Source organism: Camelus dromedarius, chromosome 11, assembly GCF_036321535.1.
Source record: "Camelus dromedarius isolate mCamDro1 chromosome 11, mCamDro1.pat, whole genome shotgun sequence".
Lineage (NCBI taxonomy): Eukaryota > Metazoa > Chordata > Mammalia > Artiodactyla > Camelidae > Camelus > Camelus dromedarius.
In genome coordinates, this window is record NC_087446.1 from 40,857,604 (window position 1) to 40,873,819 (window position 16,216).

Sequence of the window (16,216 nt, forward strand, 5' to 3'; positions counted from 1 at the left end):
CTCTTGGAGGTTACAGATCAGAAATACCATTCACCTCACTTTGATCTGTCCCATCTGTGCAATAAGTGACTGACAATGGTGGTAAATAGGTGGCACTGGTACAGAAGGCCAGCAAGCCATTCACATCCCTCCTCCTGTTGACCTCGAAGTCGACCCTGAGGGGCAGTAGGGCCGGAAGTACTCCCGGCAGGCTCAAAGTCAAACAGAGCCTCTAAGTGGCAACGGTGACCTTGTGCTTTAAGATTTCTGGGATTCAGTCCAGACCCTCGAGGTCTTTCATAATCTGGACTCTGCTGACCTATGGCCCATTTCTTCTTCAGTTTTCTGCCCACCTCATGGACACACTCAACTTCCTGTGATTCCTATGCTTTTATGACTCTGAGCCTTTGCACATGCTGTTCTCCCTTCTCTCGCTACCTCTTTCTCATGTTCCAAGATCCCCACCTATTCAGTCAAGTTTTCCTTGAAAGCACCCCCTTAACAAGGCTGGGTTAGGTGTCCCTCCTCTGGATTCTCACGAGGTGCAGTACTTAACAACCATATGACACATATCACCCCATGCTGAAATTACACTTGTTTGCCTGTCCTCTGCCCCCATACACCTACCTAGTCTGTGAGCTCCCTGGAAACCCGAAACCGTGTCTCAACACTCACTGGATCTCCAGCATCCGGCACAACGTGCCAGGGCACAGACGCATGTTTAACGAATGTTTGCTGACTGGGGAAATGAATAATGTCTTCCAGGGAGAGGCTGTGGGGTCTCCTGCGCTCGAGACGCTCTACTGCCATCTACTGGTACACTGTAGAAACACACCTACAAGTCCACAATGATTACGATGTGGGGGTCAACGTTCAGGGTCCCACGCTCACCACCGGCAGCCGTGGTCAAGATTCTAACCCAGAACCCAGAACGCGCTGCACTACACCAATACCACCCAAGCAGCTCTGGCCTCCATGGGACTCACCTTCCCAGAAGAAACACTTGTTTTGCCCATCTCTGGAATGTTTACTGCAGGGCTTGCCAGACAACTCAGGCTGAAGCTGAGGGTCAGGCGGTCCATCCCCCTGCCTGGCCAGGAGTCAGAAGTCTGTCTCCTGACAGGCCACACAGACTGTTGCCTCCTTGCCGGAGGCTCATTCAGGCTTCAGCTGCCTCTGAACGGTTCTGTCTGGCAGAGGGAAGGGTAGGGATGGTCTGGAATTCTAGATGCCTTGGGGGCTGGGGTTGCTGCCTCTCTAATTTCCTGGCCGTTTGACCTCAGGCAAAATGGGTGACCCTCACTGTGCCCAAGGGCTCTGTCTCCCTAATGCGGACCCCTTCCTAATGCCCTGATATGTTTATTCTCATAATGAGCTCCCTGAATAAGCAAGCCAATCAGTCAAATCCTTGGCCCTGGGAAGGAGGTGGGGGAAGCTCTTGATTCCACAAAGCTTCCATCTCTGTGGGTGGTCTCATATTTTACTGCCACATCAGAGGCACCAGGAAGGAGAATATTATAAAACCAGTGCTGCCTGGGGTGGGAAATCCCTAGTTTGGGGAGGCGGGATGTGGTGTGTGAGAGAGATTTATGGGGAGCAGTACCGAGTTCTTTCATGGCTGCAGCAGAGGCAGAAGGAAGAGGAGAATTAGTACAAACAGGATCCACCTGTGTCCAAGCAGCATCCTTCTAATAAATCCATCTGGGATGCAGAGTCAGTGTAGCTGGGCCTTGGCGATGCCCCTCCCAGGGAGGAGGGGTCAGGAACATTCTGTATCAGGCACAGCCATGCCTGTTGGAGTAGTGGGAAGGGGGTACCAGGGAGGCTGGGTTCTGTCCCTAGAAACAGATTTTCATGTTTCTGATGAAACATTCCATTGCTCATTTGTGGCCCAAACAGAAACTGGGGGAGATGGATCACGGACCACACAGGAGAGCCCTGAAGGTGGACACACTCAGGGTTTTCCCAGTTAGCAAGATGAGAAGGGTCATGTGGCAGGTTGGCTGGATGGAGGTGTGGCAAAAGCAGGGCCTTCAAACACAGAGTGCCAAATCAGAGATCCAATTCTAGCTCCATTATTTACTCCCAAGAATAGCTAGCCCTCCAGATCCCCTCCCATTGCCAGAGGGGACCCTCCAATGATGGGGCAGCCTTGCTGTACCTCCTTGCAATTGGGGGGCTCCAATGAGTTAGGACAGAGGGACCCTCTGAGGGTGACAAGGACCCTTGCACCTGTACAAGGATCTGTGAAAGTAAAGAAGTGAGACCTACTAGGGCCCTGAACCATAGGATATGATAAATGTCCCTTCATAGGCTTCTGACAACAATAGGGAACAAGATTTGTGTGGGCAGGTCTGATCACAATCCGTATCATTTATTCACTCCGTCATTTAACCACTACTTACTGAGCCTCATATGGACTAGGCAACTTACTAGGCACAGGGGAAAGGCTGATACAGACCCTGCTCCTGTGGAGCTAGTACGTTCTTAGAAAAGTCAGGAAACTAACCTGGTGAAAAGGAAATGATGAGTACACTGCACAAGGTGATACAAGATAAGGTGTGGGAGCAGGGGAGGTTTGACCTAGGTTAGTCTGGAAGGCTTCTCTGGAAGACACTCAACACACTTATACTGATCACCTACTATGTGCCAGAGCCTGCAGGCTCTAAGGAAACAGGAATGAAGGCAACAGAGTTCTTTGACTCAGGGAGCTTACTACCTAACAAGAGGAAGGGACCCAGAAAGGACATGACCTCGTATGGCATTAGCCCAAAGACCAGGTCAGCCCACAGAAGAGGACCCAGGACAGTCTGAGGGCCCAGGCTGCTTCCCTGGTGAAATGGCCCACTTCATCTATCCATCCATCATCCATCCATCCAACGTTTGGTACCTATCCTTAGCCAGGACCAAAGGCTGCAAAGATGAATGTGAGAAGGCCTGAATGTGTGTGTATGTGAGTGAAAGGCACAAAGACAAAAGAGTTGGGCAGGCACTGGAGGCGCTCATGGGGCTAATGAATTTTCCAGGGGCATGTCCCTAAATGTGCAGGAAAAATGAGAAACAGGCATAGAACAGAACACCTAGATTTGAGTTGGCAGCTCTGGCACCTGCTGCATGATTCTGGACAAGCCTCTGCTTCCTCATCTGCAGAACGGAGATGGGAATCATGATCACAGAGCCATGAGGATTAAATGAGGAGGCAGATTTGAAGGCCTCTGGAAACCTGCCAGAAATGTGCCAGCAAGTGGATTGCTCACTAGTGGGCTGCTGGGGTGGGCTTCACCCTCCAGGTAAAGAGGTGAGCGGGCACTGCTAGGGTTAGAACAGACCCAGGCCCTCTCCAGCTCTGCAATTTATTTCCCAGTGCTGCCTCAGACAAACATCAACTTTCCCGAGCCCCAGTCTCATCTGCAAAAATAAGTACATTTGCCATAAGGCCCCGTGAGTGATATCCCTGACATGTGAAGGGTGTTTAATGTTCATCTCTTTCCCTCCTGTCCTTCAACAACTGGACATGTACCTGGGGAAGTGACAGATCATTTCTTCTCCCCAAGAGAAGGAAGGGGGCAGTATCTCCCTTGCTCTAAATGGAACTCCTGCTTCATGTCTCACATGATGGAAACCTCCCTTGGCTGCCCTCTGGGAGCTCCTCTTCCTTCCAGCACTGACCTTTAGGGTAAAAAAAGTTATCAGCCATTCATTCACTATGATCATGCTAGAATGTTATCTCCCAGTTCTTAGCTCTCTCCTCTCCAAAGAAATGACATTGTGTCACCCTCATTCCCACAGAATCCTGAAAGTCCATAGCCTTCACTCCACCAAGAGAGTTCACATTTAGAAAGGCAAGTTGTTCCTTCAGCAAACATTTAATGGGCATCTAATAAGAGCCCAATCTGGGGAAATGGCATGGGAAAGGTGATACACTGAAAGGTAATTTATATCAAGGTGCAAGTGACTAATATCCTGGAAAAGAGGTTTAGATGGTATAAGGAGGATGAGACGAAGGGGACCATGAGAATATTAAGTGATTTAGAAAGGGGGCATGGGACCTGCTGAAGTGAGAAGAGCAGGGCACAGGAGGAGAAGACTGAGAAAAGTCATCTTCCTTCCTCCCTTCTTCCCTTCTTCCATGTATCCAACTATCTACCCATCCATCCATCCACCCATCCACCCACCCATCCATCCATCCATATATCTAGGATCTACTATATGCTTAGCACTGTGCTAGTTCCTAGGAATTGTGCTGAATAAAACAGCCCCCTGCCATCCTGGTACTCATAGTCTAGCTAGGAGATAGACCCAGATGAGGAACTGGACTAAATATTTACACTGATTCCTATCTTCTCCATCAGAAGTTGCCAACTGGCAAATCTCATGGAGTCTACAGTCTTGTTATGTTGGACTTATATTACATTCTTTCAATTTTAAAATAGAAAATTCATATAAAAATTCAGATTTCTGGCTTTCCTTGAAAATCAATAACTTGGCAACACCAGACCTGTATTCCCACGTGGCAAAAGCTGGCTGAGTGGATGACAGCTGCTGCCTTCAGAGAAGCATCAGTTCTCACGCCAAGTAGTCCCCACAGCTCCCCGTTGTCTCTCTGCAGCCAGAAACAAGTGGCAGACACATTTGTCATAGAGCTTGTGCTTTTGTTTTCCTTACAGTGGGGAAATATTTCTCTGTGCCTGTGCCTTTTCCTAACACCTGCCCCTTCACTCACCGACTGCCTTGTCTCCTGTGAGCAGCTGCACAGGCAATCCCTAATTGAACTAATTCCATTCTGAAGATGGCAATTAGCTCAGTGCAAATCTTCAGGAAGCCCACACTCCTGCCCTTCCTGCAAACCCAGGGTGGGAGGTCAGGAAAATAGACACAAAGCACCATCCCCTCTCTTGCCATCACAGACAGCCTTCCTCCTGCCGAGGAAACATGTCCCAGGCAGGCTCCCACAGGTCCCAGGAGGAGAGACATTCTGTAATGAGGCTGGCACCTGTCCAGTGACCTGCTTCCCCCAGGGCAAGGCTGTAACTGGGTGGGTGAAGTCTGGAGGAACAGAAACAGCTATTGCTAGGAGAGCCCATTCACCTGAAGGACTCCTTTGAAAGAGGAGGACCTGGATGAGAAAACCACATTTTGGAGGATGAGGGAAGACTCACAAGTTGAACAGTTGAATGCTTCAGAGAAAAGCAGGGCAATGGCAGGAAAAGTGACTGAGACACAAAGCCAGAGAGGGAAGTGAAAAGCTTCAGGTCTGAGACTCCTTTAAGGGCTTGCAGGCTGACCCCTTTAGAGTCTGAGCCTCTTCTGCATCATTCCTCCCAAATGGCCAGCCCAGTTATGCTGGAATACCTACAAGTGACGGGGAGCTCCCTCCCTCACCGGGCAGCCCACATGGCCTTTGGATGCCTTTCCCATTCTGTACACTGAGCTGACACGTCTCCCTCTTTATTTGCCCTGCTGGTCCCAGATCTACCAGTCGGAAGCCACAGGAAACCAGTCCTCCAGCTCGATGGTTTCTAAACTTGACTCTTCATTATTTAAGAGAATAGTTTCCTGAGCTCTGCTCTAGATATTCTGACTCAGTAGTTCTAAGGGGACAGCTCAGTGCAGCCTGTTCTGCACCCAGTCTGACTTCTAGTAACAGCACCTCCATTTGCACTTGTGTTGATGGAACCAAGCACAAAGTCCCAGTGGGACTGTCTCCAGGTATCCCCAGGACACACTGTAGAACAAGCCAGGTTTGTTCTTGCCCAGGTATTTGATTTTTGAGCAGAGAGGCACAAGGCTGGGAGGAAACAGGCGTTGACTTCTCCACAGACTGTCTCCAAGTCCCTGCCTCCTAGGTCCTGGCAGAGCTGTGGGTCCTGACCTCTCCGAAACTTGGGTCTTCACATTTTCTTTCAATTCTGTGAGCCTCCCACGTATTTTCAATAAATGTCCATTTTGCCTAAGTCAGCCAAAGTTATTTCTTTTTCTTGCAAACAAAGAACTCTATCCAATACAGAAGGTACAAGGTGGTACCTGGTAATCTGAATGTCATTCTGATGGAAAGTCTCTTGGGGACTGTGATCTTAGTCCATTGTCATTGTTTGATTTATGATGAAACTGAGGCTCAAAGAGGAAAGTGGCTCCACCAAGATCCCACGGCATCAGCAGAAAGGGGAGAACCTAAGAAGAAACAGCACCCTTCATATCCCTCCCCATATGCCCTTCTGCTCAAAGACACTTCCCCCAGATTTCCGAGCCACAGTCTCAGAGGGTGAAGACTCTACCAGGGCAAGAGACAACTCTTCACTGTTTTCCCCTCCCTCCCTCGCTCCCTGCAAGAACGGGGTAGGAAGCAGCAGGGGCACCAGGCCTCTGGATTGGATGGTGGGGAGACCTCACGGAGAGAGGTCAGCACTTGAAAAATTCCTCAAGTCAAAGGGCTCGGGGCCTGGGTGCCACACAAGGCCCTCACTGTGTGCGTACATTGTCCCCCTGATAAAAGGGGCCGGGCCTGGGAAAACGGCGCCGGTGTCCAGGCGACAGGGCAGGCTGCTGGGGAATGCCCAAGGCCCCTCCTGCCCCAGGCACCAGGGTGGAGGGAGGGGGTATGGTAGGGGTGCCCAGAGTGGACAGACAAGTCCAGAAGTCCAGCATCACTCCAGCTTGAATGAAGGGAGTAGGAAGGTGGCAAGACCCCTCTCATCAGGTCTTTCCTACCTCCCTCTGCCTTCACCTCTGGATTTCCCCACAGCAAACAGGAAGGGCCTACCCATGTCCAAGGAGAGTCTTAGGGGTGGGGGAAGTGATGGAGAGAGGCATAAAGATGTCTTCAACAGAGAGGTATATGTCCTGCCTTGAGCCCCTCAACCAACTCTAGGAGGCGGATACCGACTCTGGCACCCATCTTCCCATCTTTAGAGTAGAGTGTGTGCCAGCCTACCATCATACAGACACCCCTCCTCCAGGACTTCTGGAAGACAGCCCTCAAGCTTATCCAGCTGAACTGAGAAGCATGCCAAGTGGCTTCCTTCCCCCTGGCTCCCAGTGCTATTATACTCACCAGCAATTAGTGATTGCAATTAATTGTTAATAACAGTTACCATTTCAGTGCCTGTTATGACAGCTAAGCCCGGTCATTACATTAAACACCCGCACCATCATATCTAACTTTATGGTGATTCTTTGTGAAAGATGAGCCATGATCTTGCCTTCCGGCTGAGGAATGTGAGGCTCGGAGGTCGAACTTGCCCAAGGTCACGTAAGTGAGAGAACAGGGGCCTAGGCAATCTGCCTCCAGACTGTCAACTTGGTTTTGCTCCTGTTCTGCTGGTGACCAAGACTGTTCAGTCCTTGTCACAGGCAGGGAAAGCTGCTTCCTGGAAATGGGGTCGACTGAGGGACCTGGTTTGGCTCCCCAACCAGTAGACAAGGACATGCAAAGGCCAGCCTCTCACTGGGCCCATGTTAGTAGGGCTGGGCACTGTTTCTTGTCACCATCCTCCATAAATAGGGTGGCCAGATAAACTACAGGACACCCAGTTAAATTTGAATTCCAGATAAACAACAAATAATTTTGCAGTATAAGTCTTTACCAAATATGGCATGGGATATACTGATTCATTGTTTATCTAATTATTAACTGGGCATCCTGTATTTTTATTTACTAAATCCAGCAACTCAACCCAAAAGCCTCTGCTAGTGATGCCAGCTTTGAGTTAATTACCCCACCTCAAAGGTAGCACAGTAGGAAGCAGAAAGTCCTGGTCACCCTGGGGCCAATGAGGCCACAGCAAGGCTTCAAGGGACTGCCAAGACACCCTGCAGTCCTCATGTCTTCACTCAAGTAGCCTGAGGGAGCCCAGCCTCTAAGGTGGGGGTCAGAGCCTTGAGTTATCAGCTGGGCAGGAAGGAGGAGGAATCCTGGAGAACAGCATGGAAGTATCTGGTACTTTTCCTAAATTCCAGGAGAGCTGAGTGCTTTCTGAAAAAGATTCTCCCCCAGGGCAACCTCAATCCTAAACTTTCCCTTAATAATAACAACTGCCTTAGCAAGAGCATCCATTGCTTGTTAATTAGATCATCCATCTATCCTACTGTACCAAGTTGTAGGCACTGTGCTAGGTAGGCTCCAAGGAAATGGTGGTTAAACAATGAAGGTCTAAACTCTGCCCTCACTTATGTTTTAGAGAAGAACCATATCACAGGTAAATAAACCATCACAATGAAAAATGTCCATGAAGGAAAGGAACAGAGTGCTTTCACTGGAGCCTCATATCTGCCGGGGAGTTCAGCGGTGTGGTGAAGATGGTGGCATTGTGAGCCAACTTTACAGATGAGAAAATTGAGGCTTGGAAAGGTAAAGTGGCTTGTCCAGGCCCACAGAGCAGGTGAATGGCAGAGCTGGCACTTCAGTCCTGACCTGCCACCTGCCAGCCCTGAGTTCTTCTGCATTTTATCTTCTTTCCCATTTTTAACTCTTTTGGGAAACATGTCAGCCATGTGTTAAAAAATCACATCTTTAATAACAAAACACAGGGGAAAAGAACAGAAAAGACCCTGCTGGAGCTCCCTTGGTGCTTTAAAAAGAGGAAAACAGTCTGAGGGCAATTTCTGAAAAGGGTCCAGTTTCCAAGCCTGAGCTCACAAGTGTCTGGATGGCTACAGGGACCTCCTTGGCCCCGGCACCTTAACATTCTGGCTGCTCAAGGGTGCCAGCAGGGCAGGGCCACCTGGCTTGAGGTGGGCACTTTCCTCTGAGGGTGAGGTCACCAGGATCCTGTGCTTGGCTATCGTGCTGTAACATGGAGTCCTGCCACCTATTCCCTTCTGCTGCCCTCAGACGCTGGGTGTGTGCTCCAGAGCCCTGCTCCATGAGCCAACACCCTCAGGAAAAGCACATGAGGGGCTGTGCTCAGGTGGGAGAGGGAAGAATGACAAAAGAACAGGGACCCCCAGGCTCATCAGTTGGATGGCCTGAGCTGATCCCAGATGCCACCATCGTGTGCTTTCATTCTGGGCTCAGACTCTCAGTTTTCCTTATTTATGAAATGAGGATAGTAACAGTACTCTATACAGTGGTTGGGAGGATTAAATTAGAGAACCTATGAAAACCATTGAGCAAAATGTCTGGTCATGGAAAGAGCACAAATGTTTGCCGTATGACAACGATGAGGACATGACCTCATTTCCAAAGAGCTCATGGTTTATTCACTGATTTTTTCAACCAAGACTTCTCCGCATCTACATCATGCCAAACACTGAAGCCCTGGACAGTGGTCAACAGGAGGGAAGGCACCATCAGAAATGCTTTTTAAGAAGTTAGTCCCATTCAAGTCCCAGCCTACCACTCTCCTGTTTTGGTTTCTTGAGCAGATGTACAGTCTCCTGTGCTCCGCTTCCTCACCTGTAAAATGCTCCCCAGGAAAATCAGGAAGTGCAACGAGCAGTGATATGCTGGCAAATGCTTAACAACCGGCCCTCTGGGGAGACCTAAAAGCCCTGGTTTGTAGCAGTTGCGAATTTCCATGGTGTAAATGCTCTCACTGTGGCCACTGTGACTTTCTGCCGGATGGAGTAGGGTTTGAGAGAGGGAAAAAGAGAACTGAAGAATGCCACCAAGTTCATTCCTCAGTTTCACTGTAACATCTTCACCCTTGTCATTCCCAATAACATCACCTCCAAGGTCACTCATTCAATCAACAGATGTTTCCTAAGCACCTATTATCTGTCTGCCCTGTTCTAGGCACTGGGTTACAAAGACAGCATGCAGGCATGGATGGGGTGGTTGTGGTGGGGACACAGATTATCATACAGAGTTATCACTCTCAGTGAATCTAGAAATGCACAAGGTGCAGTTAACCATCACTTAGTACGCTGGTATCGCCTCACAAATTCCAGGCTGGAAGGATAGTAGCTAAGTGGTGTTTCAAACTAAGAATCCCCTTTTTGTTTGCTCCTCAACAAATAAAAGAAAAAGAAACCCTAGGGAAGGGTGGAGAATAAAAGGGAAGGTAACAATAGATCACTGATGAAAGGCAACAGCAGACATTCTGGGAACAAGGACCACTGGTGAGGTAAGAGGAGAGGAAGGTTCCGGAGGCCACTGGAAGGAGGGGTTGGGGGCCAACGCTTAGCTGCTCTATGGCCCCCCTCAACCCAACATCCCCCACTACCCAAGCCCATCCAGGCTCCTGAGACCTTGTAGGTGAAACTGAGAGCAGGGAAGTGCACCCAACCCCAATCCAGAAATAAACAACTTATTCTTTGTCATGTTCAATGTTTCGATTTTGAAAATCAAACTTGGGGTTCCAGTATATTATGTGGGCAATGGTAAAAAAATTTGCCAATTTTTTTTTACATCTCAAATAGCTGCCTTACAGTAACTCTAGCTACATACTGGAAAATAAAGAGCCAAGACTTTATACCTAGGTGAGAAAACCAGAAACCACTCAACAGTATGTACTCTATTGTTGACTCCCAAAGTAAGGTGAGTTTCAGGCCCCATGATGCCCCATAAAGGTTAACCTGATTGGACTGGGTCGGGGACAATGACATATGCTAATTGGAAACTGTGTTGAGCACCAGGGAAGAAAAAAGAATAAGACACAGATCTTGTTCTTACAGAAGAGATAGTCACCTAAAGCCAATTATAATACAGTGTGATGTGTGCTGCAGTGGCACAATGAAATATACTTAAAGTTATCAAAGGAGGGAGTTCTTAGCACTGTTGGCAGGGTAAGTGTGTCAGGGAAGACTTCAGAGAAGAAGTGACACCTGAGCAGGCTTTTAAGGATGAATGGAGATTGGCCCAGTGAGCACAATTAAGAAGGGTATTCCAAGTAGCAGTGAACAGTCTGTGCTAAGGCAAAGAGGTGTGTTTGAAAACTACAAGTTGTTTGCTGTTCTGCAGGATAAGCAGCAAAGCAGGAAGCAGAGCTGGAGGCAGAACTAGAGGGAGGGCAGACATGTTTGCGACTGTGAATTTGAACTTGAGGGCAATGATGAACCACCAAAGAGTTGTAAAAGGGGATACATGGTGAGACGTGGAAGCAAACTGATCAGATTTATATTTCAGAAAGATGATATTTTGGTGGTAACATGAAAGATAACCATGAGGTGAGGTCAAGATTAGAGGCCTGAGACCCATGAAGATGCTGGAAAGTTCTAGGCAAGGGCATGAGTGGGGAGGCAGTAGGGCTGAAAAGAACTGAGCTTGAAATCCATGTTTTATTTCTCATTTCCCTTGTGGTTCTCAAGACTGACTAATGTCCCTTCATCTCAGAGGACAGCACCGGCTTTAGTTTAGACTGAGCCAGACCTTACGGGGGGGTGACTGGTTGAATGCTCCCCAACATCCCTGCTCTGGCCAGGCTCACCTCTAGGTCAATCCCAAAAGGTGGTAGGGTCTTAAAATGCTTGTCCATGAATCCTTCCCAGCAAAGGTGACTGTGGAACCCTCTGGTGGGTCACCTCAGAAGATGAAAAGCCCTTTCCCCTGGGCCACTGGCCAGGTTTCAGATCATCCTTGGGGGGAGCCCAGGCTGGTTTAGAAAGACTTCAAGCTGGCCTCTGCCAGGAAGCAAGAGTGGGAGTTTCCTGCAACTCTCTCACCCACAAGGAAACCTGATTCTGCAGGAGGGTCTTGGACTGAGAAAGGGACGACAGAAAGAAGGATCTGGGGCCGACAAGGGAGAAAAGGGAGCCACATTGTTCCTGGTGGGTTCACTCTCAGTCCAGACGGTGGATCATCTCCCCCCTCATTATCATCTCAAAGGAGGAAGAAAGGGCTGTGTGAGCTGGCTTCTTCCCCTTCAACAACTTTTTCCTCTCAGGAGACAGTTTGCACAATGAAGGAGGGGCTGGACAGGAGGCTGACCCTGAGAGAGCCAGGCTCTGCCAAAACTACCCGGGGACAGTGGGGCTGGCCTGCCACCTGCTGGCCACTCCTAGTATGGGGGACAGGCACCCTTCGGAAACTGCAGGGAAGGATTGGGGTTCTAAAGCAGCCAGCATCAATTTGGAGAAAGTTGGGAATGTATTTGGAGAGGTTAGCAAGTTCTTAAAGTATCTAGGATAAAGAATGGAAAATGGAAAAAAAAAAAGAATCTAGAATGGAGTTCTGTAGGAGAAGCTGACATGTCTACGGGTAGGAAGTCTCTGTCACAAACATCCAGTGAGCGCAGAGCCAACTTCCAGGTGACTTAATGAGTCTCAGCTTCTCACTTTTTCACTTTTTCACCCGCTGAGGGGCAAGAAAAAGACTGCTGTTTTCAATACCTAATTAACCTGTGGGCATACGAGGCATGATTGAAACAGACTGGGAGAAATTTCTCTGGCCAAAATTGTGTCCCCCACCAGTGTGCACAGCCTAAAAGTCACACATTGGTCATACCTGCGGATTATAGAGATTGAAGACCAAAGTCAAAATTTAAATGTTACTTGGCTGAGGCCATTCATGACATTTCAATTCTGTGCACTGTATTCCACACCATATGGGCACTGGAGAGAAAGAGATTAATTAATAAGACCCAACTTTATCACCCGAGAGCTAACAGGGAAGAGTGACCAGTAGAAAACTGTAGCACAATGAGGGTAAATCCTAATCCACTCTGCCCGATACTGGGCATGAAGAAATTAAACAGGCATGCCTACAAGATGATTAATATTGCACAAACAGTCACAATAGTCTGCAATAATAATATACACTTTAATAGAACTTACTGTTTACTAGACACATCCTAAACACTTTTATATTAACTCAGATTTTAACCCTACTTACATATATTAACTCTACAGGAAGGTATTATTTTATTCCCACTTAGAAACAGTAACTTGTAAAGGTCATGTAGCTATTATGGGATACAGATTTGAATCCAGGTAGCTTAGCTCTAAAGTCTGAGTTCCTAACCACTGCGCCATGCTGTCATTTATTAGCTCAACCTCCATACAGGAAATAACTTCCCCTGTAAATAACCCCCATCACCATATCATGGCAAACCCTGACTGAACCAGAGAAAACAGTCAGCAGAGAATACTCAAAATCAAGGTCAAGTGTTCAGTTAAAGAGAAACAGAGGACCGCAAAGACCATGCAAGCATTTTGCTTACCAGGCAGACAGATGGGCAGCAGGATTGGAAGCAACATCTCTGCAGAAATCAAACCCTTTGCTCAGAACCTAAAGATGATGCTTTACATAAGAGCATAAGCAGAGATGAACATCATATAAGAACCTTCAAGCAAGTAGCATCACTGAGGACAATTCAGACTGGATCAGAACAGAGGCCAGGCACATGACCACTCTGGTTAAGGTGAAGTGATTTCTTAGCAGGAAAATAAAGGCTGATGTCTGAACCTGCTGAACATGCTTTAATATTGACTATATTGAATATGTTATAAGCTATCTCCCACTTAAAAAGTATAGATTCAACCATTCCCAACCTGAGTTAACTTCTCAAGGAATGAATGTGAGTATACATATCCACGTTAGAATAACAGAGCATCTAGCATGCTCAGTGAAATGAATGCACTAATTTATTCATTTAATACATATTTACTGGGTGCCTACTCTATATCTACTCTGCGGCAGCTTTTAGAGACATGCACTTGCAACTTTGCCCTCCAGTCCCCACAGCCATCCATGGGTCCACTGTCAGATTTGCCCTGGATGGAGTGCTTTCATGCCTCCACATCTAGGTTTACTTCCTGGACTGCAAATTCTGTGTCTCCAACTGGACTGATAACATTTATCATTTCTCTCTACCAAAAATCTGGAGTAGAGACCTATTTTCCACCTGCAGCTACACGTGAGCAGAGCCTGTTCATTACTTACCTGAGCACCTAAGGCTGTTACTTGCACTCAATCCGTGCTCAGTAAACTACCTGTGGAACTACTGTTGCAATGACCTCGACACGTGTCCAGTCTCCGCCCCTCAGGGAGCTTACCATCTATCCAGGCGGGGCATGCCTGAGAAGAGGCCAGAAGGATGTCATTTCTGCCCAACTTTGCTGTTAAGAGGACAAGTTCTGAAACCAGACTACCAGTACATGGAAGAGCAAGGACCCAAATTCACTCTGGTCCCAAGGGTTTTGGATAAGGACTGTGGGTCTCTGTTGGTTTCTTTTACCCTCATAGGAGCCTCATTTAATGAGGGAGCATGGCTGAAGCATAAAGAGGTTAAGCAACTTGCCAGAATTAGTGTAGATTTTAAAAGTTTTCCATTTCTAGAAAGGTAATATGATGCATATACCATATATTATGTAACAATTCCTGTGGGCTCTGGACAGCATCCCATATCTGATGTGTTAAGATGTTTGCAGCAAATCACATGAATAAGCAGTGAGTGGCACTATGAACACTATCACAGTCTCACTTTCCTTCAAATCAGGCTTTGCTGCCAAATGGGTTATAAAATATTTTCTAGTTTTCAGATCTTTTTGGATTTTGGATTTGCAGCTGAGAGATTGTGGTCCTGTAAACATAAAGCCCTTTGGACAGAGTGTGGCATGAAGCAGCTGCCATGGCGCCTGGCATGCTGTACCACATGATAAATGTTAATGTCCTTCCCTCCTACCAGACTCTTGATACCACGGAGCCTCTCACAGCTCTTATCCTCTCTCCTTTGCAAGAGTGAGATAAGCCCCATCTCCTCTCCTGCCCCTGCAGGAGGAATACCTGCAGATTCTTGCTTACCAGTCTGTGTGGGCATCATCGATCACCAACAGGACCCTGGGCCTTTGAACAACAGGCACAGAGGGACCCGGAGGCTCCATCAGCCCGGAGGGGGCCTGCGAGGTCTGCTTCATGGCACTGGAGAAAGAGCTAAAGAGGCTGGATCCTGGAGAGGAAAAGGAGGCTGCCAGGGGCTGGGGGTGCCTCCTCTCCATGGCCGGGGAGGCAGGAGAGCTGGTGGAACTGTCTGGGCGCTGCAGGTCTGTCATGTAGCCGTTAGGCAGGTTGGCCACAAAGCTGCTGTCGGAGAGGCGCCGCCGGAGGAAATTCATGGCTGTGATGGATGAGATGGCTTGTTCCTACTCAGACTGCCTAGGTGAGGCCCAGATCACAGGCTGCCAAGGAGAGGGAGTGGTAGGGGCTCGGGCCAGAAGAGCCAGGGGAGTCCCACACAAGTCGGCTGCAGCTTTTTTCACCTGAGGAAACAAGCCAACAAACACATTAGTGGAAATGACCTCAACCCCTTAAGAGAAAACAGATTAATGCCCCTCCCTGCCTTGTTGCTGGGGGCAGTATAAAATGAGACATCTTTTTGGCAAGGGATTTGGTGACATCTAATTAGAGCTTCGCCTGTTAACCTACAATTTCCATTTTCTGGAATTCTATCCCAATAAAGAAATCTGAGTTACAGAAAAAGCCTCTTGTACAAATATATTTATCACAGCATTATTTACCCTAGCGAAATACTGGAAAGTATCTCAATGTTCGACCACAGAATAACGAACACATAAACTACAGCAGTCATTCAGTGAAACCTTTTGTGGTAATTAAAAAGAAGTATTTACAAAGGGATTTTAGTAACACAGAAAACATTTCATGCTGTAATTTAAAAGATCATGATACAAGATTATAGGTACAGAACGACTACAATCACATAAAAGTTGAAATAACAAAACTTTGGAAAGAAAAAGACATCAGAATGTTAACAGTGAGTATGTTTGGGTAATGTGACTACATGGCTTTTTTTTTTTTTCCTTTTCTTTCCACTTACCTATACTTTCCAGATTTTCTAGAATATATATAGCTGTAGACTGAATTGTGTCCTTCAAATTGATATCTTGAAGCACTTACCAGCAATGTGCTGGTATTTGGAGATGAGGCCTTTGGGAGGTACTCGGGTTAGACGAGGCCATGTGGGTGGTGCTCTCATGATGGGATTAATGTCCTCATAAAAAGAGACACCAGAGAGTTTGCTCTCCCTCAGCCCCGTGTGGACACAAGGGGAAGGCAGCCATCTGCAAGCCAGCAAAAGCGCTTTCACCAAAAACCAACCATGTTGGCACCCTGATCTCAGACTTCCAGCCTCCAGAACCGTGAGAAAATAAATTGCTGCTGTTTGACCCAGTTTGTGGTATTTTGTTATGGCAGCCCCAGCAGACTAATAAACAGATATCTTCCTTTTCTGAACAGAATAACTAAAAAATAATAAATTGTTCATTTGAGATCAAAATATCCCATTGAGAAAAATGATTGTTCAAATCATACAATTGGACCCCACTCATATTTTCTGTTATGATT

General features: G+C 47.5%; 1 protein-coding gene across 5 annotated transcripts in view; it reads right to left on the reverse strand.

The window, feature by feature from the left end:
• Window positions 1-16,216, reverse strand: part of SYN3 (synapsin III) — a 447,506-nt gene that overhangs the window by 395,890 nt on the left and 35,400 nt on the right. For 4 of the 5 annotated variants that reach the window (XM_010994185.3, XM_064491696.1, XM_064491695.1 and 1 more), the window contains one exon: window positions 14,660-15,114. In XM_010994185.3, the coding sequence (XP_010992487.1) occupies window positions 14,660-14,970 (311 nt within the window). In that variant the 5' untranslated portion in view covers window positions 14,971-15,114. Of the gene's footprint in view, window positions 1-4,477; window positions 4,608-14,659; window positions 15,115-16,216 lie in introns of those variants that run through there. The other variant, XM_064491697.1, reaches the window with a different exon arrangement.